At 37.9% G+C, this 21697-nt stretch overlaps 4 protein-coding genes across 6 annotated transcripts; 2 read left to right on the forward strand and 2 right to left on the reverse strand.

Moving 5' to 3' along the window:
* Nucleotides 1-734: 734 nt before the first annotated feature.
* LOC125223501 (kinesin-like protein KIN-13A) lies at nucleotides 735-6618 on the forward strand. The gene is made up of 14 exons (XM_048126677.1): nucleotides 735-905; nucleotides 1008-1118; nucleotides 1241-1490; nucleotides 1814-2041; nucleotides 2140-2328; nucleotides 2443-2547; nucleotides 2694-2771; nucleotides 2863-2944; nucleotides 4127-4289; nucleotides 4557-4895; nucleotides 5180-5398; nucleotides 5498-6110; nucleotides 6182-6247; nucleotides 6334-6618. The coding sequence occupies exons 3-14, from the start codon at nucleotides 1284-1286 to the stop codon at nucleotides 6514-6516; spliced, it is 2472 nt and encodes an 823-aa protein (XP_047982634.1). The 5' UTR covers nucleotides 735-905; nucleotides 1008-1118; nucleotides 1241-1283; the 3' UTR covers nucleotides 6517-6618.
* Nucleotides 6619-7209: 591 nt separating this feature from the next.
* Nucleotides 7210-9457, reverse strand: LOC125219564 (ubiquitin-like-specific protease ESD4). Its single transcript, XM_048121576.1, has 7 exons — nucleotides 8471-9457; nucleotides 8309-8388; nucleotides 8133-8226; nucleotides 7931-8029; nucleotides 7663-7755; nucleotides 7436-7555; nucleotides 7210-7333 (listed from the first exon to the last, which is right to left on the reverse strand). The coding sequence occupies exons 1-7, from the start codon at nucleotides 9224-9226 to the stop codon at nucleotides 7316-7318; spliced, it is 1260 nt and encodes a 419-aa protein (XP_047977533.1). The 5' UTR covers nucleotides 9227-9457; the 3' UTR covers nucleotides 7210-7315.
* Nucleotides 9458-11564: 2107 nt separating this feature from the next.
* LOC125222591 lies at nucleotides 11565-18884 on the reverse strand. 3 transcript variants are annotated; one of them, XM_048125293.1, is made up of 13 exons: nucleotides 18380-18884; nucleotides 18118-18301; nucleotides 17454-17522; nucleotides 17274-17372; nucleotides 17064-17143; nucleotides 16166-16964; nucleotides 15102-15805; nucleotides 14666-14750; nucleotides 14500-14551; nucleotides 14357-14406; nucleotides 13785-13832; nucleotides 13508-13695; nucleotides 11565-12434 (listed from the first exon to the last, which is right to left on the reverse strand). In XM_048125293.1, the coding sequence occupies exons 1-12, from the start codon at nucleotides 18712-18714 to the stop codon at nucleotides 13519-13521; spliced, it is 2682 nt and encodes an 893-aa protein (XP_047981250.1). In that variant the 5' UTR covers nucleotides 18715-18884; the 3' UTR covers nucleotides 11565-12434; nucleotides 13508-13518. The 3 variants fall into 3 exon arrangements, with proteins under 3 accessions (XP_047981250.1, XP_047981251.1, XP_047981249.1); XM_048125294.1 differs by lacking the exon at nucleotides 11565-12434 and adding an exon at nucleotides 13124-13332 and having other exon boundaries at nucleotides 13507-13695; XM_048125292.1 differs by lacking the exon at nucleotides 11565-12434 and having other exon boundaries at nucleotides 13124-13695.
* Nucleotides 18885-20158: 1274 nt separating this feature from the next.
* LOC125222753 (TOG array regulator of axonemal microtubules protein 1) lies at nucleotides 20159-21575 on the forward strand. Its single transcript, XM_048125538.1, has 5 exons — nucleotides 20159-20468; nucleotides 20546-20652; nucleotides 20725-20869; nucleotides 20953-21147; nucleotides 21228-21575. The coding sequence occupies exons 1-5, from the start codon at nucleotides 20244-20246 to the stop codon at nucleotides 21456-21458; spliced, it is 903 nt and encodes a 300-aa protein (XP_047981495.1). The 5' UTR covers nucleotides 20159-20243; the 3' UTR covers nucleotides 21459-21575.
* The last annotated feature ends 122 nt before the right edge of the window (nucleotides 21576-21697 follow it).

Genomic DNA, 21697 nt, shown 5'->3' on the forward strand with positions numbered 1-21697 from the left:
AAAAACATGATCTACACATATTTCTTATTTTTTAGTTTAATACTCCCTCCATCCATGAAAATTCGTCCCGGTTTGACTAGGCACGGGTTTTAAGAAATGTAATGGAAAGTGAGTTGAAAAAGTTAGTGGATTGTGGGTCCTACTTTTATATATTTGTTTTATAATAAAATGTGAGTAGGAATGAGTTAGTGGAATATGGGGTCCACTACCAAAAATGGTAAAAGTGAAATGAGACAAATTTTGGCGGACGGACGAAAATGGAAAATTGGGACAAATTTTCGTGGACGGAGGGAATATATACTATACAATGTAAATATAAATTATGTTTCCTTAATATATAGGTCCATATATTGGAAATATAAGCCTAGTTTAGTGGTAAACGACATGAGTTTTAATGCAAAACTGGTAAAATTCCTTTACATTATTTATTTAGAACACACGTCATATTAATTTTATCACACCCATTCCTTTACAATTTTTAAAAATTCATTTCTAATACCTATACATCAAAGGGCATAAATGTCCGATAATTAACTTCCAAAATGAGCCGTTTATTTAATAATAGTACTACTACTTTATTTCGAAAAAAATCACCACACATTTTTGTGAGATACACTTTTTTGCAGGTATAAATGTATACATACAAACTCATATACGTATCTCTGTGTATTATTAATATCCATAAAATGCAATGATGAATAATTTATTCGCCAAAAAAGTTATTGCAAATACACATCAATGTAGCTATACATATATATAATCATCATATATCTGACCCTCCCTTCCACTCTCTCAAGCAATCTCTGAAATCTGCAGAAAATTTCGACCGAATTTGCTCGTGTTTCTGTTTTTCAATAGAAATCTCAGATCTGTCTGCATTTCATGTTCTATTGATTTTGTTTCAGGTAGGATGATATGGATTTGTTTTTTTGCCATAGCATTGCTTGAATTTGATGTAATTCTGATTGAAATGCGATTAATTTTTGTTTCTGCGATGATCTATGTAGGATATCGTTAGGAATTCGGGAAATTTGTGAGTGAAATAAAGGGAATTGGAATTGGATTGCTGATTTTGGTGGCGGAGTGCGTTGCCTTTTGTTCCGATTTCTCCTCTCTTGGTACGATTTCTGAATTTTGAGCTGTTTTTTTTGTTGAATTCGATTTCTCGATGATGATTTGGTGGTTGGAGCATCGAATTGTTATTGATTTCTGGAATTTTGCTGTGTTTGTTTGCCTGAAGTGTGAAAAACTAGATCTTGAAATTGGCTCCCCAAAAGAGATCGATGCGCCACGGTGCTGGCCAGATGCAGCAGAGCAGCGCGGCTGCGGCCACCACTCTCTATGACAATGCAGGACCAGGGGTGTCCGGCGGAGATGCGGGGGATGCTGTGATGGCGCGCTGGCTGCAATCTGCTGGATTGCAGCATCTGGCCTCTCCAATGTCGTCCAATGCAGTCGATAACCGCCTGCTCCCTAACCTCCTGATGCAGGTGAAGATTAGTTCTTTGAAAATGTTTGCTTATTAATGATTTAGCTATGGTTTTTATCGCATAAGTGCGTGGATGTGGAAATGAGGAGCTTCGGCATCCGTTGCTTTTGTTGGGATTAGTGGCACCGTTTGCTTAAGTTAGTTTATAGAATTTTGAATGAATTTCATTTTTCTTACACCATTGAGTGTGGACTAAAACCATATGGTACCACCACCACTTCGTATCCTGTTAAGGATGCCTCTGGGCTCTGGGATTGTGTTATACAACACTCTGTCTGTATTGGGTGTGTTTATATTAATTGGGCGGCCTGTTGGTGTATGAAGGGCTATGGACCGCAATCTGCAGAAGAGAAACAGAGGCTCTTCAAATTAATGAGGAATCTCAATTTCAATGGTGAAAATGTGTCAGAGCCTCATATCCCGACCCCAACTGCCCAGAGTTCAGGTGCATTTACTCCAACAGAGGGTTATTACGCTCCTGAGTTCAGGGGGGATTTTGGAGCTGGACTTTTGGACTTACATTCTATGGATGACACTGAGCTCTTATCTGATGTATGCTACACTTACTATTGACATTGGAAATTCTATTCTTCCAGTTGTATCTAGATATATCTACTTAATAGTGAACACTTACATTTGTTTATTTTCAGCATGCTATCTCAGATCCATTTGAGTCATCTCCTTTCATGCCTGCTGGGACCAAAGCCTTTGATACTGATATTGTTGGGGTAGCCAACAGGCAGCAAAAGATACAGATGGATGCAGAAGCTCCTGTCAGTTCTTTTAATGAAAAAGAATTGAGCACAAGAGAAAATAATGTGGCTAAGATTAAAGTTGTGGTATGATGAGTTTCCATGGTTGATTTAAATTACCTACAGTTGTGCTATATGGTGCAATAACTTTACTGACAATCAAGTATACAAAGTAAATGTGTTTCTTTCTTTTGATTTTAGGTTCGTAAGAGGCCATTAAACAAGAAGGAACTTGCACGCAAAGAGGATGATGTTGTGGCTGTGTATGATGACGCCTATTTAACAGTCCATGAACCCAAGTTAAAGGTTTGGATATTTTTGGCATCTAAAAACATTATTATACTTGTTTGTGTTGTGTTGATGCTGGTTAATTAGTATCCTGGGTTTATTGTTTTTTATATATTTTTTCTTTTCTGAGATTGGGAACTCACTTTTTGAGAGTTACGATGAAGGTTGACCTGACTGCATATGTAGAGAAGCATGAGTTTTGTTTTGATGCTGTCCTGGATGAGCAAGTGTCAAATGACGAGGTAATAATACATTCTTGGATGAAAACTCTTGGTCAAAATTGGGATGAACATTGGTTACATCCACTAAGCTTCTTCTTACATGTGTAAGCAGGTATACCGCAAGACTGTCGAGCCCATAATTCCTATCATTTTTCAACGGACCAAAGCAACATGTTTTGCATATGGTCAAACAGGTGTGCATATTCTCACTGACTAGGAATGCACCTATTCAATTTGTTGAACCTTTTGTGGGATTGACTAGTATAGTACACCATCATTTTATCCATTTGCAGTGTTTAGACATTCATCTCGATGCAGTCTAGCTTAGTTATATGTTTTCATGTCAGACATGCTATATTATTGTACTGCTGTATATAAGACCATATCAAATCATATTAAACTACATCATCTTTAGGAGGTAATGTAATAGGTGCTTTTCGTAATATTGCATCATTATTGATGCATTAGAAAGATAATTGATAATGGGAAAATGTTTTTTTGTATATGAAATTAAACACCATTGATAATTGGTGTATGTGGAGGATTCAACATGTAATGTGAGGTTCACTTAAATGTAATCTAGTATTGCCTTTGTTTCAACTACATGCAACATAGGTGCAAAAGGTTTCAAATTATTAATTGCCGAAAGTCCAACAACCCTAGCTGTTAATGATCAAATGTCAGGAAATGCACTTTTTTTAGTGGGGGGGGGGGGGGGGGAGAAAGATTTGTTTGATTGAGTTAGGAAAGAATGTTGTTATGTATAATCATAAAACTATGTTTGGATGAACCAATTCCAGACTATTATATTATCTTTAGATTTCGTTTTCACTGGTCGGCCATTTGGTGACAAGCTCTTGTTGCAATTTTATACACTCTACGACATTAAGATAATTATTAGTGAAGGTCTCTATGTGTGTGTGTCAAGATAACGAATGGAATATTAACTATATTATTTATTCTTATAATAATTGGTGTATGCAATCATTTGTATATATTTGAATCTCTATGATGATTGGAACTTGTAAGGTAGAGTAAGATGATAGAAGAGATTAGAGAACATGCACACCAAATGAAAGTTGAAACTAAGCACAACATGTTTAAAATCTATAGTCATGAAATAATTTCATGATAGAAAGAGACGCTATGATTATTTGTTGTAGCAGAGCTAATCTGAGGAGCACTTTGGAACATCTTTTTCTACAAGCCATTTTAGTTTAGCTTGCTTTTCATTTGTAAAAAACTGAACTCTCTGAATCTATTTATGTCTCATTTATTGAATCTATTTATGCCTGCTTTATTGTATCTGTTTCTGTAAGAGCTCTTATAAATGCTTGTAGATAAAATCATAAAAATTATGTCCCCCATTTTACCAGGAAGTGGCAAGACATTCACTATGCAGCCATTACCTCTTCGAGCTGCAGAAGACCTTGTGAGATTGCTGCACCAGCCAGTTTATCGCAATCAAAGATTCAAGCTGTGGCTGAGCTATTTTGAAATATATGGAGGAAAACTTTATGATCTTCTGAGCGATAGGAAGTTAATACTCTTACTTGGTATCCCTTGTATTGAAGTAGTGAATCTTTTTACATTATGTGTGAGAATCTCATTCCTAAATTAACTATATTTGAAAAATGCTTCTGTTATAAACTAGGTATGACAAAATGACCCTTTATGAAGTCAGCTTAGGCTCCCCTGTATCCAAAAAATAAGTTTTAAATATTATCATCAAGATGCAAAATCTATCCTCATTAGTTGGCTTTCATAAAATAAAATGTTGATTGATTTTGGATTGTTCTTATGTAGGAAACTATGCATGAGAGAAGATGGCAGACAACAAGTCTGCATTGTTGGACTGCAGGAGTTTGAAGTCTCTGATGTGGCTATTGTAAAAGAATATATTGAGAGGGGAAATTCCTCTAGAAGCACGGGTTCTACGGGTGCTAATGAGGAGTCTTCCAGATCCCATGCTATTTTGCAACTGGTTGTGAAGAAGCACCCTGAGGTGAAAGAATCTAGGAGGAATAATTACAATAATGATGGAAATGAATCCAGAGTTGGGAAGGTTGTAGGAAAAATTTCTTTTATTGATCTTGCTGGTAGCGAGAGGGGTGCTGACACTACAGATAACGATCGACAAACACGGTATTGATTTCTGCTGTTAATGGAGGTGCTTCTTTGTATTTTACATGCTTGTTTATTCCTGCCAACATGAATTATCCACTTTCACCATTAGACTCACTTTACATTATTTCTGATGTTCGTCTGATGATTATCTTTGACCTGTTGCAAGTATAGTTAATTGATAGTCCTAAGTTTTCACTGACATGTTTGTTTTGTGCAAAATTTTTCTAAGATCATCTTGTAGTTACGGAATTCAGTATTTGGTGGTAAGTTTTTATTCAGATTGTGTCTTTGTTTTTGTGCAGGATTGAAGGTGCAGAAATTAACAAAAGTTTACTGGCACTCAAGGAATGTATTCGCGCTCTTGACAATGACCAGATTCACATCCCATTCCGAGGAAGCAAGCTTACTGAGGTTCTTCGTGACTCCTTTGTGGGCAACTCAAGGACCGTTATGATCTCTTGCATTTCTCCAAATGCTGGCTCATGCGAGCATACTCTCAACACTTTGAGATATGCTGATAGGTTAGCCCCCCCTCTTGCTGGCTGTCATTTATCCTTTTATCAGTGTGGCCCAGGTGTCCTTTTCACATGATAAGCTAACAAATTGCCATCGACTAACAGGGTTAAAAGTCTCTCAAAAAGTGGGAACCCGAGGAAGGATCAGTCTAGTTCATTGCCATCAAGTGTCAAGGAATCTTCATCAGCTACAACTTCATCTGCTGCTGCTACTGCTGCTGAGGCAGAGGACTATTATGAGCAACTTCAAGAATCTAAAGTGATGGATACGAGTAGAAGAGTTTCTGAGAAGGAAACTTCATCCTTCAATAATTCTACTGAGGAAGATAAACCGCCTTCTAGTTTCTCTTCCAATTTTAACTTAAATGGCCGTGATGAAAGCGGGATGGCTGCTGTTGGTATGGAAAAGGAACGGTTTGATGTAAAAAATTCTTTGAGGGGCTCTACCAGTCAGAAGACATTTTCTGCTGGAAACCCTCAGAGTTCGACTAATGTAGAAGAGAAGGTGCAGAAAGTATCTCCACCTCGGCAAAAAGCTTACAGGGAGGATAGGCTCGAAAAGCAGGGGCTTGGAATGAGAAGGGACTATGACAATATGGATGTAATGTCGCCCACCAGTTACAAACAACAAAATATGAACACCTCTAATGCAAGTACCCCTGTTGCTAAGCAGAGTGAACCTGAGCCTCGTGATGGAAGTATCAATGAGATACTCGAGGTCGGCTCTAAACTCTTCTAAATTCATGACAAGGGTCTTACCTCCAAATGCTAATTATTTTTTGAATACAGGAAGAAGCCGCCCTCATTGCAGCCCACCGTAAGGAGATTGAAGATACTATGGAGATAGTTCGCGAAGTAATAGCCGTTCTCTCTACTCTCTTGTTCACTTAATCTGTAAGCAGTGACATCAAGATACTGAATTTGTTTGCTTTTTATGGCAGGAAATGAAACTATTAGCCGAAGTGGATCAACCAGGCTCCCATATCGACAACTATGTGACACAGTTGAGTTTTGTGCTATCACGCAAAGCAGCTAGCCTCGTCAGCCTTCAAGCTCGCCTCGCCAGGTTCCAGCACCGGCTAAGGGAGCAGGAAATACTCAGTCGGAAAAGGGTGCCCCGCTGAAGCAGCACCATGAAACTTACATTCGTTCTTGTTTATTGTACCGACTATAGCCTACTTTTACTGTCAATTATACATACGAATCGCCCGGTTGAGGTTTGTATTTGTGAAGCTGAAGAAAAGCGACCTAGATAAATGCTAAGAACTGTTGAAAGAAAATATTGTGAAACTAACGAACAAGATGAATAGCAAACAAATGCAGAACCTTTTTTACAAGTTACACCGGAATGTTTACCTGGCTAAAGCAGAGTCCAATATCCCTGCTATACATGCCACAATCAAACCTGTCCAGGGAGCAATTTATCATAATTACAAACAAAATTAAGTTTTACATGATTCATCAACTAAGAAAGGAATAATTTTTTTTGTTATCTGCGCATAGGTAATAAAGTTCCAGAATTTTGTCCAGCTAAGCTTTTACCCCATTTCTAAAGCATATTGACCAATAGCATATCATAGTATAATAGAAAAACAGAATAACAGAAATCTGAGCATATCAATAGGTATTGGGACAAGGAAGGACTATATTTTTTACGGATTAACTCAACAGCTAGTTCAGTTCACATTAACTCAGCACAGCAGAATTAACTTGTTCCTTTATATATCAATATAACATTCAAGTTTTCACGTTCACAAGCACAAAAATTAAGATACTTGTAATGTTTTGCAAGTTACCCATTTAACTGCTGTGGAAGTTCTGTGACAAATTCTTTCTCCCATGAGTTAAGGTTGATATTCTTTCCACACTTGTCCTTCACCTCATCCTCAAAATACTTGGCCTACATTAAGAACTTCCAAAGAGTCATGCCATAGCAAAACACTACAGAAACCAACAAAAGTTATCGACGAATTGATGCATAACATCGCTCAAAAATTAAAGAAGCTAAGAAGTCCAGTCAGCTAAACAAGGAATTAAGCATACCAGTGCATTCAGAACTTGACTGTCACGATCTCCGAGTGGATCAAGATACTGAAACTTTTTATCCTTTTTGTTGATAACTGCCAAACACCAATGGATTTCTTGGTGGATAGGCACAAAAATCTAAAAAAAATTAAGTAACATCATCATGAATGGAAAAATTCAAAGGGATAAGTGGAAACATTGACAAAGAAAAGCTTATGATGAAATCTAAATCCCCAGAAACATACTTTGTCACACTCTAAAAGACTATATCCGAGCTTTTTCTGTGTAGTCCATCTCCGAACTGATTGAAAATTGTAGCCACCACGACTGCTCATAAGCTGAGAAAGCACCAAGTGACTGTTAGACTTAGAAGTGCACTTCTAAATGTTAGGGGCAGTAAGTGTTTTCTTATCGTATTGAAGTGTAAATATAACGTGTATTGGGCATGTCAAGCTAATAATTCAACAAATGGGATATGGTGCTAAAGAATGGATATCCGAGCAATAAGCACACCTTCTTGTAAAAGAACGTATTAAAGAAATGGCACTTGAGAAACTTCTCTGGTTCCCTCTTTTCCCTTTCTTTCAACAACTCAAAATACACATTAATAACCTGCAATACAATAATATTTTCAATCACAACCTCCCAATGGAAGATACAGCATCTCCAACCAAATTTTACGAAATTCATGCAAAACAAATACAGAAAAAATCACCTCATCATTAAGCCATGCTCGGGGCCCCAAACACTGTAATATTTCTCCAGAAATATCAATTCCAGAATTCGCATGAGAGACCAAAACCTTTTTCCTGCAAATGTTGAGCATAGATAAGATGCTGATAAAAGAGTGGATCACAGATATCCACAGTTCAAATGAAGAGGAATAACAACCTGTGGGAATTAGACAAAGCGCGAGAAACCATAGCCCTTTCCTCACGTGTAAGAGGCACGAAGCACTCCTCTGCCACATACTACAAACAAACACAACCCAATTAAAACATACGACTGAAAATGCAACTGCACAAAGGATAGAACAGTGAAACCAAAGGCCACCTTCTCAATAGGCTCTTCTTTCTTTGCAGTCCGCAACAACCGCAGCCCTTGAATCTGCTTTTCGTGTGAATCTATACGTAAACTAATGTTGATGAGCCCAGAATCCCTTTTGTTTGCCTGATTGTGCAATTTCTTATAAAATGGCTGCTCCGAATCACCAGCCGCAGAGTCCATCAACGACAACCCATTCTTCTCCGTATCATCAACCTTTGCAACTGCATCTGTGATCACATAAGAATCTAAAGACCTCACTTCTTTCTCCACAGCCCCTTCTCCCCCCTTCCACCTTCTCCTTTGGGAATCCACAATCTCCACCTTTCCTATGCTAGAATCTTTCGAGGCAGGATCACAATCCAGTTCATCGCTGCTATCAATCCTAATCACCTCCTCCTCCTTCTGCTTCCCCGAACCCACGTACCTCAACGATCTCAACGCTGATTCCTTAATTTTTTCGTAGTTCCGATAGAAAAAACCAAATCTCCCCATTTTATCAGCTGGGGAATCCCTAGAACCAGCAGCTAATCTATGACTAACCGGGGCGTGAACTGTTCTCGGAAACCCCAATTTCCTCTCCGGATACTTAGCAATTCTAGCAGCAACCGAATTCCCCACTGACGGCGGCGTAGTTGGACTCATGCAAGCTGAAAGCTTGGGTTTTTTGGAAATGTGGCCGCACGATTTGTCAAACGGGGCCGGAGATGAAATGCTTTTGAAGTAATCGCCTGCTCCCTTCCTGTTGCTGGTTAGAGCCCCCATTTATCCAAGCAACTAGTCAGGTGAAAGCCCCAAATTTTGAATCATCGAAACGCTCGGAAATTTGCAGTAACAGTAGCCTTTTGAATTTGGGGGCGGAGATGAAATTGATCGGGAAATTATGGCGGATTTGAGGCGAATTAGGGTTTCCAACAATCAACAATCAAGTCTTTTGCTTTGTTTAGAAGATTATAATGCTGACATATAACAGAAATTTGGACTAGCATTTTCAGTTCAAAGGTCACAGAGAGGCTAATGATTTTATTCCAATTAAACGTATATTTAAAATTTAGACTATAGATTTAAAATATACAGTAATAAAAATTGGGAAATGAATCAGACATAGCATTGGGCTCCGACATGGAACAAATACTCAATTATCAAATTTAATTATTTAAAATAATAATAATAATAATAATAATAATAATAATAATAATAATAATAATAATAATGTATTTAATGGATTATCATCCTTAACGTGGTGAGATCTCTAAATCTAATGTGAGAACTTGAAGTATAGACTTCGTCGATAAAACTTATCGCACCTACGGTCCAACCAATTGGAAGAGAATCAATTGATTTCTTTCCGGCCTGCGCGAGCAAATGAGTACTTATGGCAGAACGAGTCAACCCGATATTTCAAAGTAAAGTGATGAACGAAACTACTACTTCATCAGAGCGGAAAAGATCTTTTTAGAAGATTTAAAATGTAAAGTATAAGTTCTAGATGAAGTTTGTAAATAAAAATGATTCTTATCTGACAATCGGCAAGAAATTTGAATTCATAATCCAATAGGCGCCTTTTTTAAGAATGTCAACTAAGGAGAAATGTTATGCTGAGAGATTGAATTTGAGCAACAGGTGAGTGCTTCCATTCCACGTTTGAAGATTCCATTTTTATCTATGAATTTCTCTCAAATCAACCTCTCTCCCTCCGTGAACACCGCTCACCATCACTTCTTTTTTACAAAAGCTCCAGATCTCGTTCTTTTCTTCATTTTCTCTCCATTATTTTCACATATATAACTTAGCAATTGCAACGTCGTTTTTTTCATTGTGAAATATGAATTCCCAGCACCTGTATTCCTTTCCTTCAATAATGTATCTATTCCTTCCCCAGCTTCTCGATATTTGCTACCCCAATTTAATAATTTCATTGAAAATTTTAATCATCTCAACTAGTTTCAATATAACTTTATTTTAAACCGCAATTATTCGACCACCCATTTTTCACTCTTCAATAATGTTTTAATTTTCTTCGTCACTGTGGATGCTCTGCAAATTTAAGGTTTTCTACTTTAACCCTTTAGTACCCTTCTTCCATCTCCCCCACATTCTAATCCTTTTTTGTTTTGATGACAGACTTCTACCTCTTTCTTTTCTCTTAAAAAAATCGTTAACATCATAGTTTCTATATTCACATATTCAAAATTTGAAGATTCGGATATTTGGGGATAAGTCTAGTGGTCGGCGGTGGAATTCCAAATTTGGGAGAGTTTGAATTGTGGAAGAAGCATCGTTGTCCTTTTAGAAAAAATGATGAATTGTGGTTTAAGAATTGATAAGAAAGGTTGGAATTCCGCAAGAATGAAGAGCAATTTCAGCAGCTCATTTAGGGGAAGTTAAATTTAACGAAACTTTGTCTATTTGCCATTTTTTCACCTTTTGAGATAAAATTTCAATTGAAATAGTAGCTTGAATTTCCCTTGGTGAGCTTTGTTAGACACCTATATAGTCAAAACAACATAAGGATAAAATCACGCAGAGTTCAATTTTATAAAAGAATGGTGGAGAGAGATTATTTGATGAATTTCTTTCTCAATTGGAAAAAATAGAAGGAAGTGGAGCGGTGTTGACGAAGAGAGAGGTAAGATAATTTAATATTGATAATAAACGCAAAAGAAGTAAACAGTTGTCTGACGTGGAATGGCGCTCATCTAGCGCTCAAATTAGTCGCCTAGCATAACATTTCTCGTCAACTAAGTATCGTAAGTAAATTGCTCTTGATTGTTCAATCATTTGTGACCATTAACAATTATGGTTGAATGATTAAAACACTCAGCTCATAATTGGGACATTAGTAGTATTTCTTTATTTTAAGACTAATATCATTAATAGCATTAAGTCATGGATAAAAAAATAAGTTTAAAATTTTTGTAGATACGCGTAATGTTGATTCATTAATGTTGCAGAAATACAGAGTTATACTATAAATATCCTAGGTGGGATGTCTTATTCTTTAACATAAAATATCGACAAAAAACATCATGCTATTATATTGCTAACACATGAATTTGGATTTGTTTGGTTTTAATATGTAATTGATCCGAAAATACAAAAGTTGCCAAAAGTTTAATATAATTGAAATAGAAATCCGAAAAAATCCCTACGAAAAGTTTAAAACCCAAAATTCAACTTGATTAAGAATTAATATCGAATATTCAAATTTCGGATATTTTGCTAATCCCTAATTTTACTCTTTTCTTCAAGAAAATCAATGAATCTGGTGACTTAGCCACTCAAATCAAGCATCTAAGTCTTCATCAACACTAGTGCTACGAATCCCAGTTGATCCATTCATGGAAACTAAAAAAAAAAAAGTGTTGAAAGGGAAGGTGATCAAGAAGAATATGTCATCCACTTCCATATCTTGATCATCACCCGATACTAGACGAACAAGAGCTGTTGCAGAAGACAAGCATACGAGGAAGAAACTCGAGCTCCAGTACACTCGGACAGGGGACGGGTACGATGGCGCACCCACAGATCTTATTTCCGTGATCATAAACAGAATCACTGCATTGGTCATTGCTTGAAAGAGACAGGACAGAAGATCCACGCCACTCCATTCCGATCCCACTCCTCGACTCAGTGCCGATAGGCTGAGAGCAGCGTAGCCTAGAGCCAAGAGGGCTGTTACATAAACTGTGGCTTTGTAACGAATCGTGGTTATTGAATGAGTACGAGGGCGGATAAGAGGCTCTTCGAGAGGGGTGGTGGGGGCAGAGACGAGCAATGTTTTGAGCCATGGAGCGAGGAGGGATAGCAGGAAAATAAGATCAATGGCCATGAAACGGATCCTCAGCAGACATGGTGCTAGGAAAATGAATTCGAGCCACTGTAGTATCGTTGAGACGAAGCTCCAGCTGTCGAAGGATTGGAAGATGGAGATGGAGCATGAAAGAGACGTAATCCATTCCATGATTTATATCTACGTGTAAAATTGAACTGTTACTATGATAGGAGTTGAACAACAAACTGACGGAAAAGAGAACAGACGAATACTGAAAATAATACTGTAATTGAACTGAAAATACGATTACGAGATAACGCCTTCAAAAAAGCCACACCTCAAATAAGGACAACACACAGTTGGCAAGACTCCACGTTTTGCAAGATCCAACTAAGAAACTTGAAATAAAACTCTAACCAGCGAAAGACTCCTAAACATACTCGAACTAGGAAGCTATGGAGATTTCGAAACTAAAATCCTTCAAATTATCATTGCTCATAGAGCCATAGCCAATGTTAAAAGAGAAGTGAAATCCACGAGTTACTAATTTACAATCTCTTTTGACTGCAATTAATTACCTTTTTTCTGTCACCTTTTCTTCATGAAGATAACTTTACAAAAATAAAGCCTACACTAACATTTCTTGATCAGGAGAAGGTGAAATCTTAATTTTGTAACAAGTTTGGGGTATGATAAATATGGTCTCATGTTCGTAGATAATTACTATGGCATTTATATGTTATATAGTGCAGCTTCCTACATTTGTTGACAACTCAGCATCAAGATCAACGACACACAAAATGAAAAAAATGAAGCATTAATTCGTGTTTTTTTAATTAATCGAGGTCAAACATGCATGTGGTATTTAAAATTGTTAATTCTCACGCTGAGCACAATTTATATAAATATGTCATTAATTAATATACTAATCTTGCAGGCCTGTCACAACATAAAGGAATGAATTTTTTATTTAGATATTCTAATTCCACTATTTCATTCTATTTCCCTCCCAGCACGTTCTCTCTCTCTCACCATATGTCATGATATCTCCCTTGATCTCTGATAGCTACACCATGGCCAGCGATGCAGCAACCCCCTAAAAGAATATTCCAAACCTATATTATATGTTTCTAAATAATTTTTATTTTGAGTTTACTACTAAGTCGAGTCAACTAGGAAATTCTAGGCCAACTCAACTTAATTATTCAAGATTATGATGCCACTTAATGTGGTGGAAAGTTCAAGCAATGCCATGAGAAGCTATTAATAACCTTAAGAGGATTCAGATAAGCTGCACTACAGCTGCAACTCGTAGGGTTCCATTTTGGAGTAGAGCACCGAGCTCATCAAACAACAATGCTGTACGCCAGCCCCATCCCTTTGGAGCTTTTGGCAGAAGCGTGCCCGTTTGTTTATAGCTCCCAAAAACCAACACCTCTCTCTTCGACGGGCATATCAACTGAAAGTCCAAAAGAGAGAAACAGCTAGTGAACAATGCAAGCCAGTTAATTAGTGGACATTATCGTTGAAACCACCTTGTTACTTCACCTGATATCTAGCAGTAACCTTTTCCCTAGAATCAACGTACATATGGACCTGAGATCACAAGACGGAAACAGTATGAATTGTGTTGTAAAACATATCATCATGATACATTACTTAGAGAAAAGAAAAACGAATTTAAAATGCGAACAAGCAAGACACCTTATCATAAGATTGTGTCAATCATTATTGTGATCATCAGTGACAATGAATTTATTTATCATGAAATACGTAAGATACTGAGACCATAATGTTCAGACCTCATATGAATACAGCAACAAAGTGTTTATTCAATCTTTTCTAAACAGCACATAGGGAGGGATGGTATGAAAGCTCTGAACAATATGACGCAGTTATCTATGTGTATCATTGTTAATTTTTTTTATTGGCATTTCGGAGAATTTAAGGGGATTCTATTTTAGATATGATGTTGCCTAAGTTCTTATCAGAACAAGCTTCTCCAAAATAACTAAAATCACATTTCAGCCTATGATATGGTCCCAGTAACAGAGTACCAAGTGTGTTTCAGGATTGTGCTTGCAGCCCAAAATGCATCATACAAACATGACTTTGAGTACCTTTCTGTGTGGATCGTTGATTTCTGCCTTCCGCCGATGAAGAAACAAGCCTAGTAACATACAATAAAAAAGAGAAAAGCATTGGAAAAAGGCGTTCCTTCAAAATTACAGTTTACTCTAATACAAAAGGTTTAAGAATATACCAAGTGTACGACGACCTTGTGGATCTTCATCACTAAAAGCCTGGACACTTACCTTTAGGATCAAAATGATAAAAATACATAGTTAAATAAATAGCCAAACGTTACTAATTGATGAAAAATTATAAATCAATTTTAGCAGAATTGAGAGAAAGTGTATTTGTCAAACCTTCCACAAGGAACCTGCATAAAATGCTTCAGGGGAGTGCTTGACTTGGCCATCACAGAGTCTATGCACATCCTGGAATTCGACCCTGAAAAACCAGCAGGCAATGATCAGAAACTTACAATAACTCTATCTGATAAACTACAAACTATCAGACATTTAGATATTTCATAAGTTATAGTAGTACATTAATTAGATAAATCAGACACGGAACACATTTCTTCTACTGTAATGCATAGGTTCATCTTCACTCAGAAGAAAACTGAAGAGAAATATAAGGCTCCAATTTTCCAGAAAGTATATGAACTAACACAAAAGAGATAGGACCAGTTAGACAAGCATCATTGACTTTTGTAGCATCAGTGAGACTGTATAACCATGACGGTAAGGACATTCTTTACAAAGCAAAATGGATATGCCAGAACAAGGTATGACTTACGCAAAACGAAGTGGCGGAAAGTGATTCAAAGGTGTTTTCAGGTCCAATGATATAGAACTATTTGCATTCTCCCACTCAACCCCCATAGCATGCTCCGATGAGTCTATCATTTGCATGGGAGTGCCATTGGTAGTTAACCCAGTTGACCCAGTGGCTAAAGATCCCACCTGCCTGCTCTGCTGACCTGTCTCAAATTCTCTTCCTAGTTGTACCTCATGCACGTTAGTGGCATCATTCGATCCCATACTTAGCCCAACCAAAACAGTTAATCCATCCCCAGCAAGGTCCGCATTGCTGTCAGGTCTATTATCTGGTCCATCGTTGGCAGGAGCTTGGTGACTGTTTCGGTTGCCAATACCAAATGGAACACGAGAAAAGACATAACGAGTTGGTGGCCAAGTAGCTACAGGCGCAAATGTAGTTCCGCGACCAATGCCTGCCAGTCCATCAATCGGGCCCCTGTCATGTACACGAACCGGCCTAAAGAGGCCGTTTCTTTCCCCTTGAGCAGAACTATTGACATAGGCATGTCCAATTTCATTTTGGGGTAGATTATTGTGCTCGTGATCTTGCATGTAGTATCCAGGTGCAGTAACTCCAGTTGAGTATCCAAATGGCTGTCTGCACATACATGCAATACTCACGCGGTAGCAATTTCTGCATGTATCAGCACCAACTTCTTGCACTCTTTGGCTTAAGAGCGTCTATAAAACGCAGATGATCATAAGAGTAGTTCATGAGGAGTGAAACTATGTCTAAACAATAATTAAAAAAAAAATCAGCTTTTCAAAAAATTTAAAATCAAAAAATTCAGTACCCTGGAAACATAAATAAATTACCAAAAGTGGGTATCAAACAAATTCAACTTCCAAAGAGGGATGCAAAAAAGTAAAATAAATGTAGAACGTTACATAGCTTAAACAGCTCAAATAACTAAATGAAATAAGCTGAAGCCAGCTTAGGCAATAAGAGAAGTAAGTGCGCCAGAAAGTACGGGCAATTCACATTGTCAACTGAGTATCCACTTTGTTAAATGACAGTGTATGCAAGAAACAGTAATATACCTGTAGCCATAAACCATCATTCACTGCTTTGCTAGGGAAGCCCAGTTCTTCAAGATGTTTTCTTGCATTTAAGAGGGCCTCAAAGGACATGTTACAGTATAAAAGAGAGCCACCTTCAAACATGTTAACAAAAGAATCATAATCTTCTCTGCTCATCCCACAATTCCGTTTTAGGCAACCATTTACCTCTCTTCTGCCCACAGTCCTACCACCCCATGTCAAAGGTGACATGTTACATCGTTCCCATTCATTAGGCATCAGCATATTACTGGAAGAGTTCATCGAAATGCAGTGTATTTGATTTCCTGGTGCCCAGCTCTTGTTTAATTGGTAGCACGGATCTCCATCTGAAGGCCCTTCTGAAGCCAAATCACTGCTTGCCGATTTACTCTGTCCAACAGTTGAATAAGAACATGAAGCACTAATGTCATTGGTATTAAGTTTATTGCTTGATGAAGGTTGTTGGCCGCTACAATCATAAGCTAACTCCAAACTAGATTCGCCATATAATGTCCGGGCTTCACCAAAGTTGTCAACGCTAAAATGAGAATCCACTATGGAGTCAGCCAGCTCCACCAAAATTTTACGAGCAGTGTACTCGCCTTCAACTTCATCTTTTGATTTTCTGCGCCCCTTTTCAGTTTCCAGCAAATCATTAGTGCTTTCATCGCCCACATATTTTTTGTTTACTCTAGTTGAATCAGTACTGTCTATGACCTCAAAACCTGCACTGTCCTGCTCATTATGTTCTTTGCAAAGTGTGCCTTTTGCAAGAAGAGTGTATAGTGCCAGTTCGAATCTTCCAGAATTTAGGAAGGAAGAAAAAGAAAGATTGAGAAAATTAGAAAATATTTAGCTTTCCTAATAACTTTTAAAATACTACCGCAGTTCTCCTCACCGTTTCTCTTCATTGGGCACCCATAACTCATCTGAGGTAAGTAAAGCAAGCAATGTTTGAGAGGAAAGTTTTGGGAGGACCTGACACAGATAGGAGAATCTTAGAAAATAAAAGGCGGACAAACTATTATATTCTGCCACCATTCTGAAGGTAAAAGAAAATAAATCTCTAAATCTAACAGCATTACAAAATAAGAAGATTGGTACATACCTCTTTCAATTCCTGAGCACCACTTTGACAAAGGTAGCCCCAACAAGCGTTTCTAACACGTTCCCCATGAAAGCCATAATCTTGGCTCTCGGCAAAGACCTACATAACAAAGAATGTGATTCCATTCTAAATGCTTACATCCAAGTGACTGAATGCTTTCATAACCAGAAGGATTCAGACCTGATAAGTTAAGAAGTTGGTAGACCACAATTCAGCAATAATGAAATCTGTGCAAATAGCGCATAAATCCTGCACATAAATATATTATAGAAAAGGGTAAATGCAGTGAACAAAGCCAACAACCGATTGTCAATGTAGGTCTAAGGAACAAGCATAAAAAATGCTTGCATAGCAGATAGTTAATAGAGAAACAGCATTTGCCAGCAAAATGTCTGCAAAAAATAATATTGACTGTAAATCTGTGCAATGAGAAGGAAGATCAATCAAAGAGCTATTTCCAACGATAACAGCTTCAAGTTCATCTATTCGACCCAAATCAGCCTGACCAACAAATTTACAAAATTATGACATGGTCAAGACATTCAAGTGAGCAAGTAGATGCTTGCATTCCTATCTGCTGACCTGAATTCCACAGTATGACAACTGTAATAAGTGACGTCATAGATAAAGTTCTGACAAAATTTACCCAGCTACACTTCTACACAAAAGGATTGAAATGCCATATTTGGAGAACTATGCATAAAATTTACCAGGGCATATTTTGGTTCTAACAAAAGAGGTAGATACCTAAAGGAGCAACTATAAATGCTTATCACTCTTTATCAGCAAGAGCAATTGGTATTGATTAAAGATGAGATTCACAAATTTGGTTGCCATTAGTTACCTGAAGGTCAAGAAAAGAAGCAGCAGCTAGAACTCGAAACGCGTTATTGTCATTAAGCTTGGGATAATGACCATAGAGGTAGGTCAAAGCTATCTCCATCGCTTCACCGTTTACATTGCTATCATCCACATTCAGAGTCAAAACTGGAGCGTTGGCTTCTTTCCAAGGTCCCTGGAGCATATTCCTAAACGATCAAGTGCAGAACTAAACATTAAATGATAGCAACTTCAACAGATTACATAATTCTGGAATGAATGCGAACCGAAAGTAAGAACTCCGGGAGAGTATGAGGCGATGGAGGTGATAGGTGGATCCCATGGCTTTCAAAACGACGTCGGAGAAAACGCCGTTGTTAAACCCTTCCAATTGGATGTGATCACAAAGCGACGCCAGGTTGCAATCCAACGCAGCGCGGCGCATCTCGCCTCCGCCGCGCCTCTCCCCCGAGCTGCTGCTCTCGCTATTCTCCGAGTTGGAATGCTCCTTCGTCATCTCCATCGGCCCGCCGCCCTCGCCGCGGTGGCTGCGGTGGTTGTATCGCCTGACGGAGAAATGCTGCGGTTGCGGTGGCAATAATTGAGGCGGAGGAGGCTCCATAGCATATGCACACGATGAATTGTGTATGCACGGATGCAAATTCAGTGGATGATTTTGAAGAACGAGGATGCAATTGCATGCGATTCCGAATTGATTTGCAGATTTTTTGCAGAGTAGATGAAACAGAAAGCTGTGGGGGAAAGGAAAATTTGGAATTTGCGGGAAAAGGCTCTAACTTTTGGTGTCTTCATGAATTAGTCCATGATTCTTGTTTTATGACTCATTCTCCTCTCCTCTGGACTAAGTACTAGTTCTCCGGTCGTCCGTAATTACACGTCTCATTATATTATTTTGATGCATCCATTAATACTTATTGAAAGCTTATATGGGAATTTGTAAAGGAGAAAGCAAAGCTAAAGGATAATAGAAATAGCCTAGTGAAATTTCATGTTTGATTTATTGAATAACAAACTGTATTACATCAAGAACTTATAGCACTCAATCGAAGGATCTAGAATTCATTGCTAATACATGTACCGGATAAAGTAAGCAAGCTTAATTACAGAACTTAATCACAACAGAAAGGGCTAAGCAATCTTCTTCACTATCTCATTCATCAACACATCCCTCCAAGTACCTTTGTGGTCCTACTCTTTGTCTGTTGAAACATCAACGAATTTCTCAACATTGCAAGGTGGTGCACGCACTATCTTAGCCATCTCTCGTGCTCCAATCGACTTCACGTGATCACCATCCTCCACCATTTCATGCACTCTCACATTATATGCGACCTTAGGTCAATTCTCATTAAAATCTTTGCAAGCCCTCTAAGACTTGCAACTTTTAAAGATATACTCATCAACCAAGAACTAGCTTGGAATCACTTCAAGATTCATACTTATCAACCATTTTCACTATTTAAAATAATGAAAGTTGATGTGGTTTATATATATTTATGTGCTAACTATGTAATTCATAAATATACTTATGTCTAATACTTTTGTTTCAGTAGACAAGGTGATTAGACACAAATGCCCTCTATAGCATGAGATATTTAGATTTGAAAATAGTTAAAAAAAAATGAAGAAGAATAAAAATGTGATTACATCAAAGTCTACAATTCATCCAAAATACTAAAGTCTAGCAATAGTAAAGATATAAACAATAAAGTCATGAACCATTTTTATAGTTCACTCAATCTCAAAATGGATTTATGTGAAATATGGGGCACCCTAAAAATTTACTACTGATACTATTTTATCCAATTTATAGTTTCCGATAATACAATTGATGACATCCAAATTTGAATTTGCCAAAATATAGCTAATTTGCAATCTTCTTTGTGCGACTTCAGCGTTAAAACACTCAACCGGAGCAAACGGCACCGCAGAGAAGCGCGCATTCTAGAAATGACCGTTTCAAAAGCCAAAAATTCAAATTCACAAATGACCGTTGCTCGCATTTCACTCCCCTTTATATTCATCAAACCATTTTCACCTTCAATTTAATCAATCTTGTATCAGTATTCATCCCTCTCTCTCTAATTTAAAAATCTCTTGCGAAATCTTGAACAATTTTATTCAGAAACAATGGCACTGAGGTCTCTTGATAATGCGCTGCCAATCGCTGCCGAGAGGCCTAGAAAGGCAGCGAAGATCGCAATCTCAGATCAGAAGGGGAAGCAGCAGCCCGATCATGTCGTCAACGATGAAAATCAAGTTCCCGTGCCGGTGCCAATATCGACGGATGTATCCATCGATTACATTTCCTCTGAAAATCTCAAGCCCTTTGAGGACCCTAATTCCAAAATTCAGGTAATTTCCTGCAAAATCAGAGTCATTGTTTCGATGAATCCGCGGCTGTGGTTGAATTTTTGAAACTCTCTTGTTAGGGTTTGGTTGGAGGGTTGGAGTCGAAGGATTGGTTGAAGGTGTGTGAATCACTGAATGATGTGAGACGATTCGCGCTCTATCACTCTGCTCTATTGCAGCCAATTCTGTATGTCCCTCTCTCTTCCCTCTCTGTGTCTCTCTAGATTGTGTGGTTTGATGAATTGTGTGGTGAAATTAGGGAAAAAGTGGTGCTGGTGATGGTGAAAGCAATCAAGAATCCAAGAAGTGCACTGTGCAAGACTTCAATCATGGCTGCTTCTGATGTTTTCAATGCTTTTGGTGAAACCCTACTTGAATCTGCTTCTGATGCTTTCAGCCAATTGGTACAAAATCATACCTTGAATTCAATTCCTTTAGCCTTAAAATCATATCACTAAACTCTCCCTTTCTCTCTCTGTGTCTCCAGTTGTTGCAGCTACTACTAAAAGCCTCACAGGACAAGAAATTTGTGTGTGAAGAAGCAGACAAGGCACTATTGGCAATGACAAAGTCCATGGCTCCTCTCTCTCTCCTCCATAAGCTCAGTTCATACGTCGGGCACATGAACCTCCGAGTCAGAGCAAAGGCTGCGGTTTCAATCTCCAACTGCATCTCAAACATGGTACAACAACTTCACCATTCTTGAATGCACTTTATAAATGGGCATTGTGTTTAGCTAACTTTGTATGAAATACTCCTTAGGATCTGAAAAGCATGGAGGAGTTTGGCTTAGCGGCATTGATTCAGGTGGCGTCGAAGCTGTTGAATGACAAGCTCCCCGAGGCAAGAGAAGCAGCTAGAGGAATTGTGGTATCACTCTATGGTGCAATGACAGAAGGTGAAGAAGAGAAGCAGGAGTTTTGGCAAAGCTTTTGCCAGTCTAATCTGCCAGCTATTCATGCACAAGCTATGATCAAACTTGTTTCTTCTTAATTGTTTGGTTTTTAGCAGTTTCGAGTTTTTGTTTCGCTGTTATTGGGGTACTTTGATTGCTTTCATGTAAAGATCACATTTACATGAATTTATAATAATGCTATTATTTGATTCCAATTAGTTTCTACTTTCTAACTTTATTTGCCTTCTGTCCACAAGAAATTCAAAGACTTTGTTTACATTCAAATAAACTCCCAAAATAGTGGAGAAATGGAAATAACCTTACAACAGTGGAGAAA

This window comes from Salvia hispanica, chromosome 4, assembly GCF_023119035.1.
Source record: "Salvia hispanica cultivar TCC Black 2014 chromosome 4, UniMelb_Shisp_WGS_1.0, whole genome shotgun sequence".
In the NCBI taxonomy this organism is placed as follows: domain Eukaryota; kingdom Viridiplantae; phylum Streptophyta; class Magnoliopsida; order Lamiales; family Lamiaceae; genus Salvia; species Salvia hispanica.

Coding starts and splice junctions, on each gene's coding strand:
- LOC125223501 (XM_048126677.1), top strand. CDS start 1,284: ATGCGCCACGGTGCTGGCCAGATGCAGCAGAGCAGCGCGGCTGCGGCC. Junction 2,329..2,442: donor TGGCTAAGATTAAAGTTGTG/GTATGATGAGTT, acceptor TTTTGATTTTAG/GTTCGTAAGAGGCCATTAAA. Junction 6,248..6,333: donor CTATGGAGATAGTTCGCGAA/GTAATAGCCGTT, acceptor TTTTTATGGCAG/GAAATGAAACTATTAGCCGA.
- LOC125219564 (XM_048121576.1), bottom strand. CDS start 9,226: ATGGGGGCTCTAACCAGCAACAGGAAGGGAGCAGGCGATTACTTCAAA. Junction 8,227..8,308: donor GCTTTGTCTAATTCCCACAG/GTTGTTATTCCT, acceptor CAACATTTGCAG/GAAAAAGGTTTTGGTCTCTC. Junction 7,556..7,662: donor GTCTTTTAGAGTGTGACAAA/GTATGTTTCTGG, acceptor AATTTTTTTTAG/ATTTTTGTGCCTATCCACCA.
- LOC125222591 (XM_048125293.1), bottom strand. CDS start 18,714: ATGGAGCCTCCTCCGCCTCAATTATTGCCACCGCAACCGCAGCATTTC. Junction 13,833..14,356: donor TCAACGATCCACACAGAAAG/GTACTCAAAGTC, acceptor TTGTGATCTCAG/GTCCATATGTACGTTGATTC. Junction 13,696..13,784: donor AGGTTACTGCTAGATATCAG/GTGAAGTAACAA, acceptor TTGGACTTTCAG/TTGATATGCCCGTCGAAGAG.
- LOC125222753 (XM_048125538.1), top strand. CDS start 20,244: ATGGCACTGAGGTCTCTTGATAATGCGCTGCCAATCGCTGCCGAGAGG. Junction 20,653..20,724: donor GCTCTATTGCAGCCAATTCT/GTATGTCCCTCT, acceptor TGGTGAAATTAG/GGAAAAAGTGGTGCTGGTGA. Junction 21,148..21,227: donor CCAACTGCATCTCAAACATG/GTACAACAACTT, acceptor AATACTCCTTAG/GATCTGAAAAGCATGGAGGA.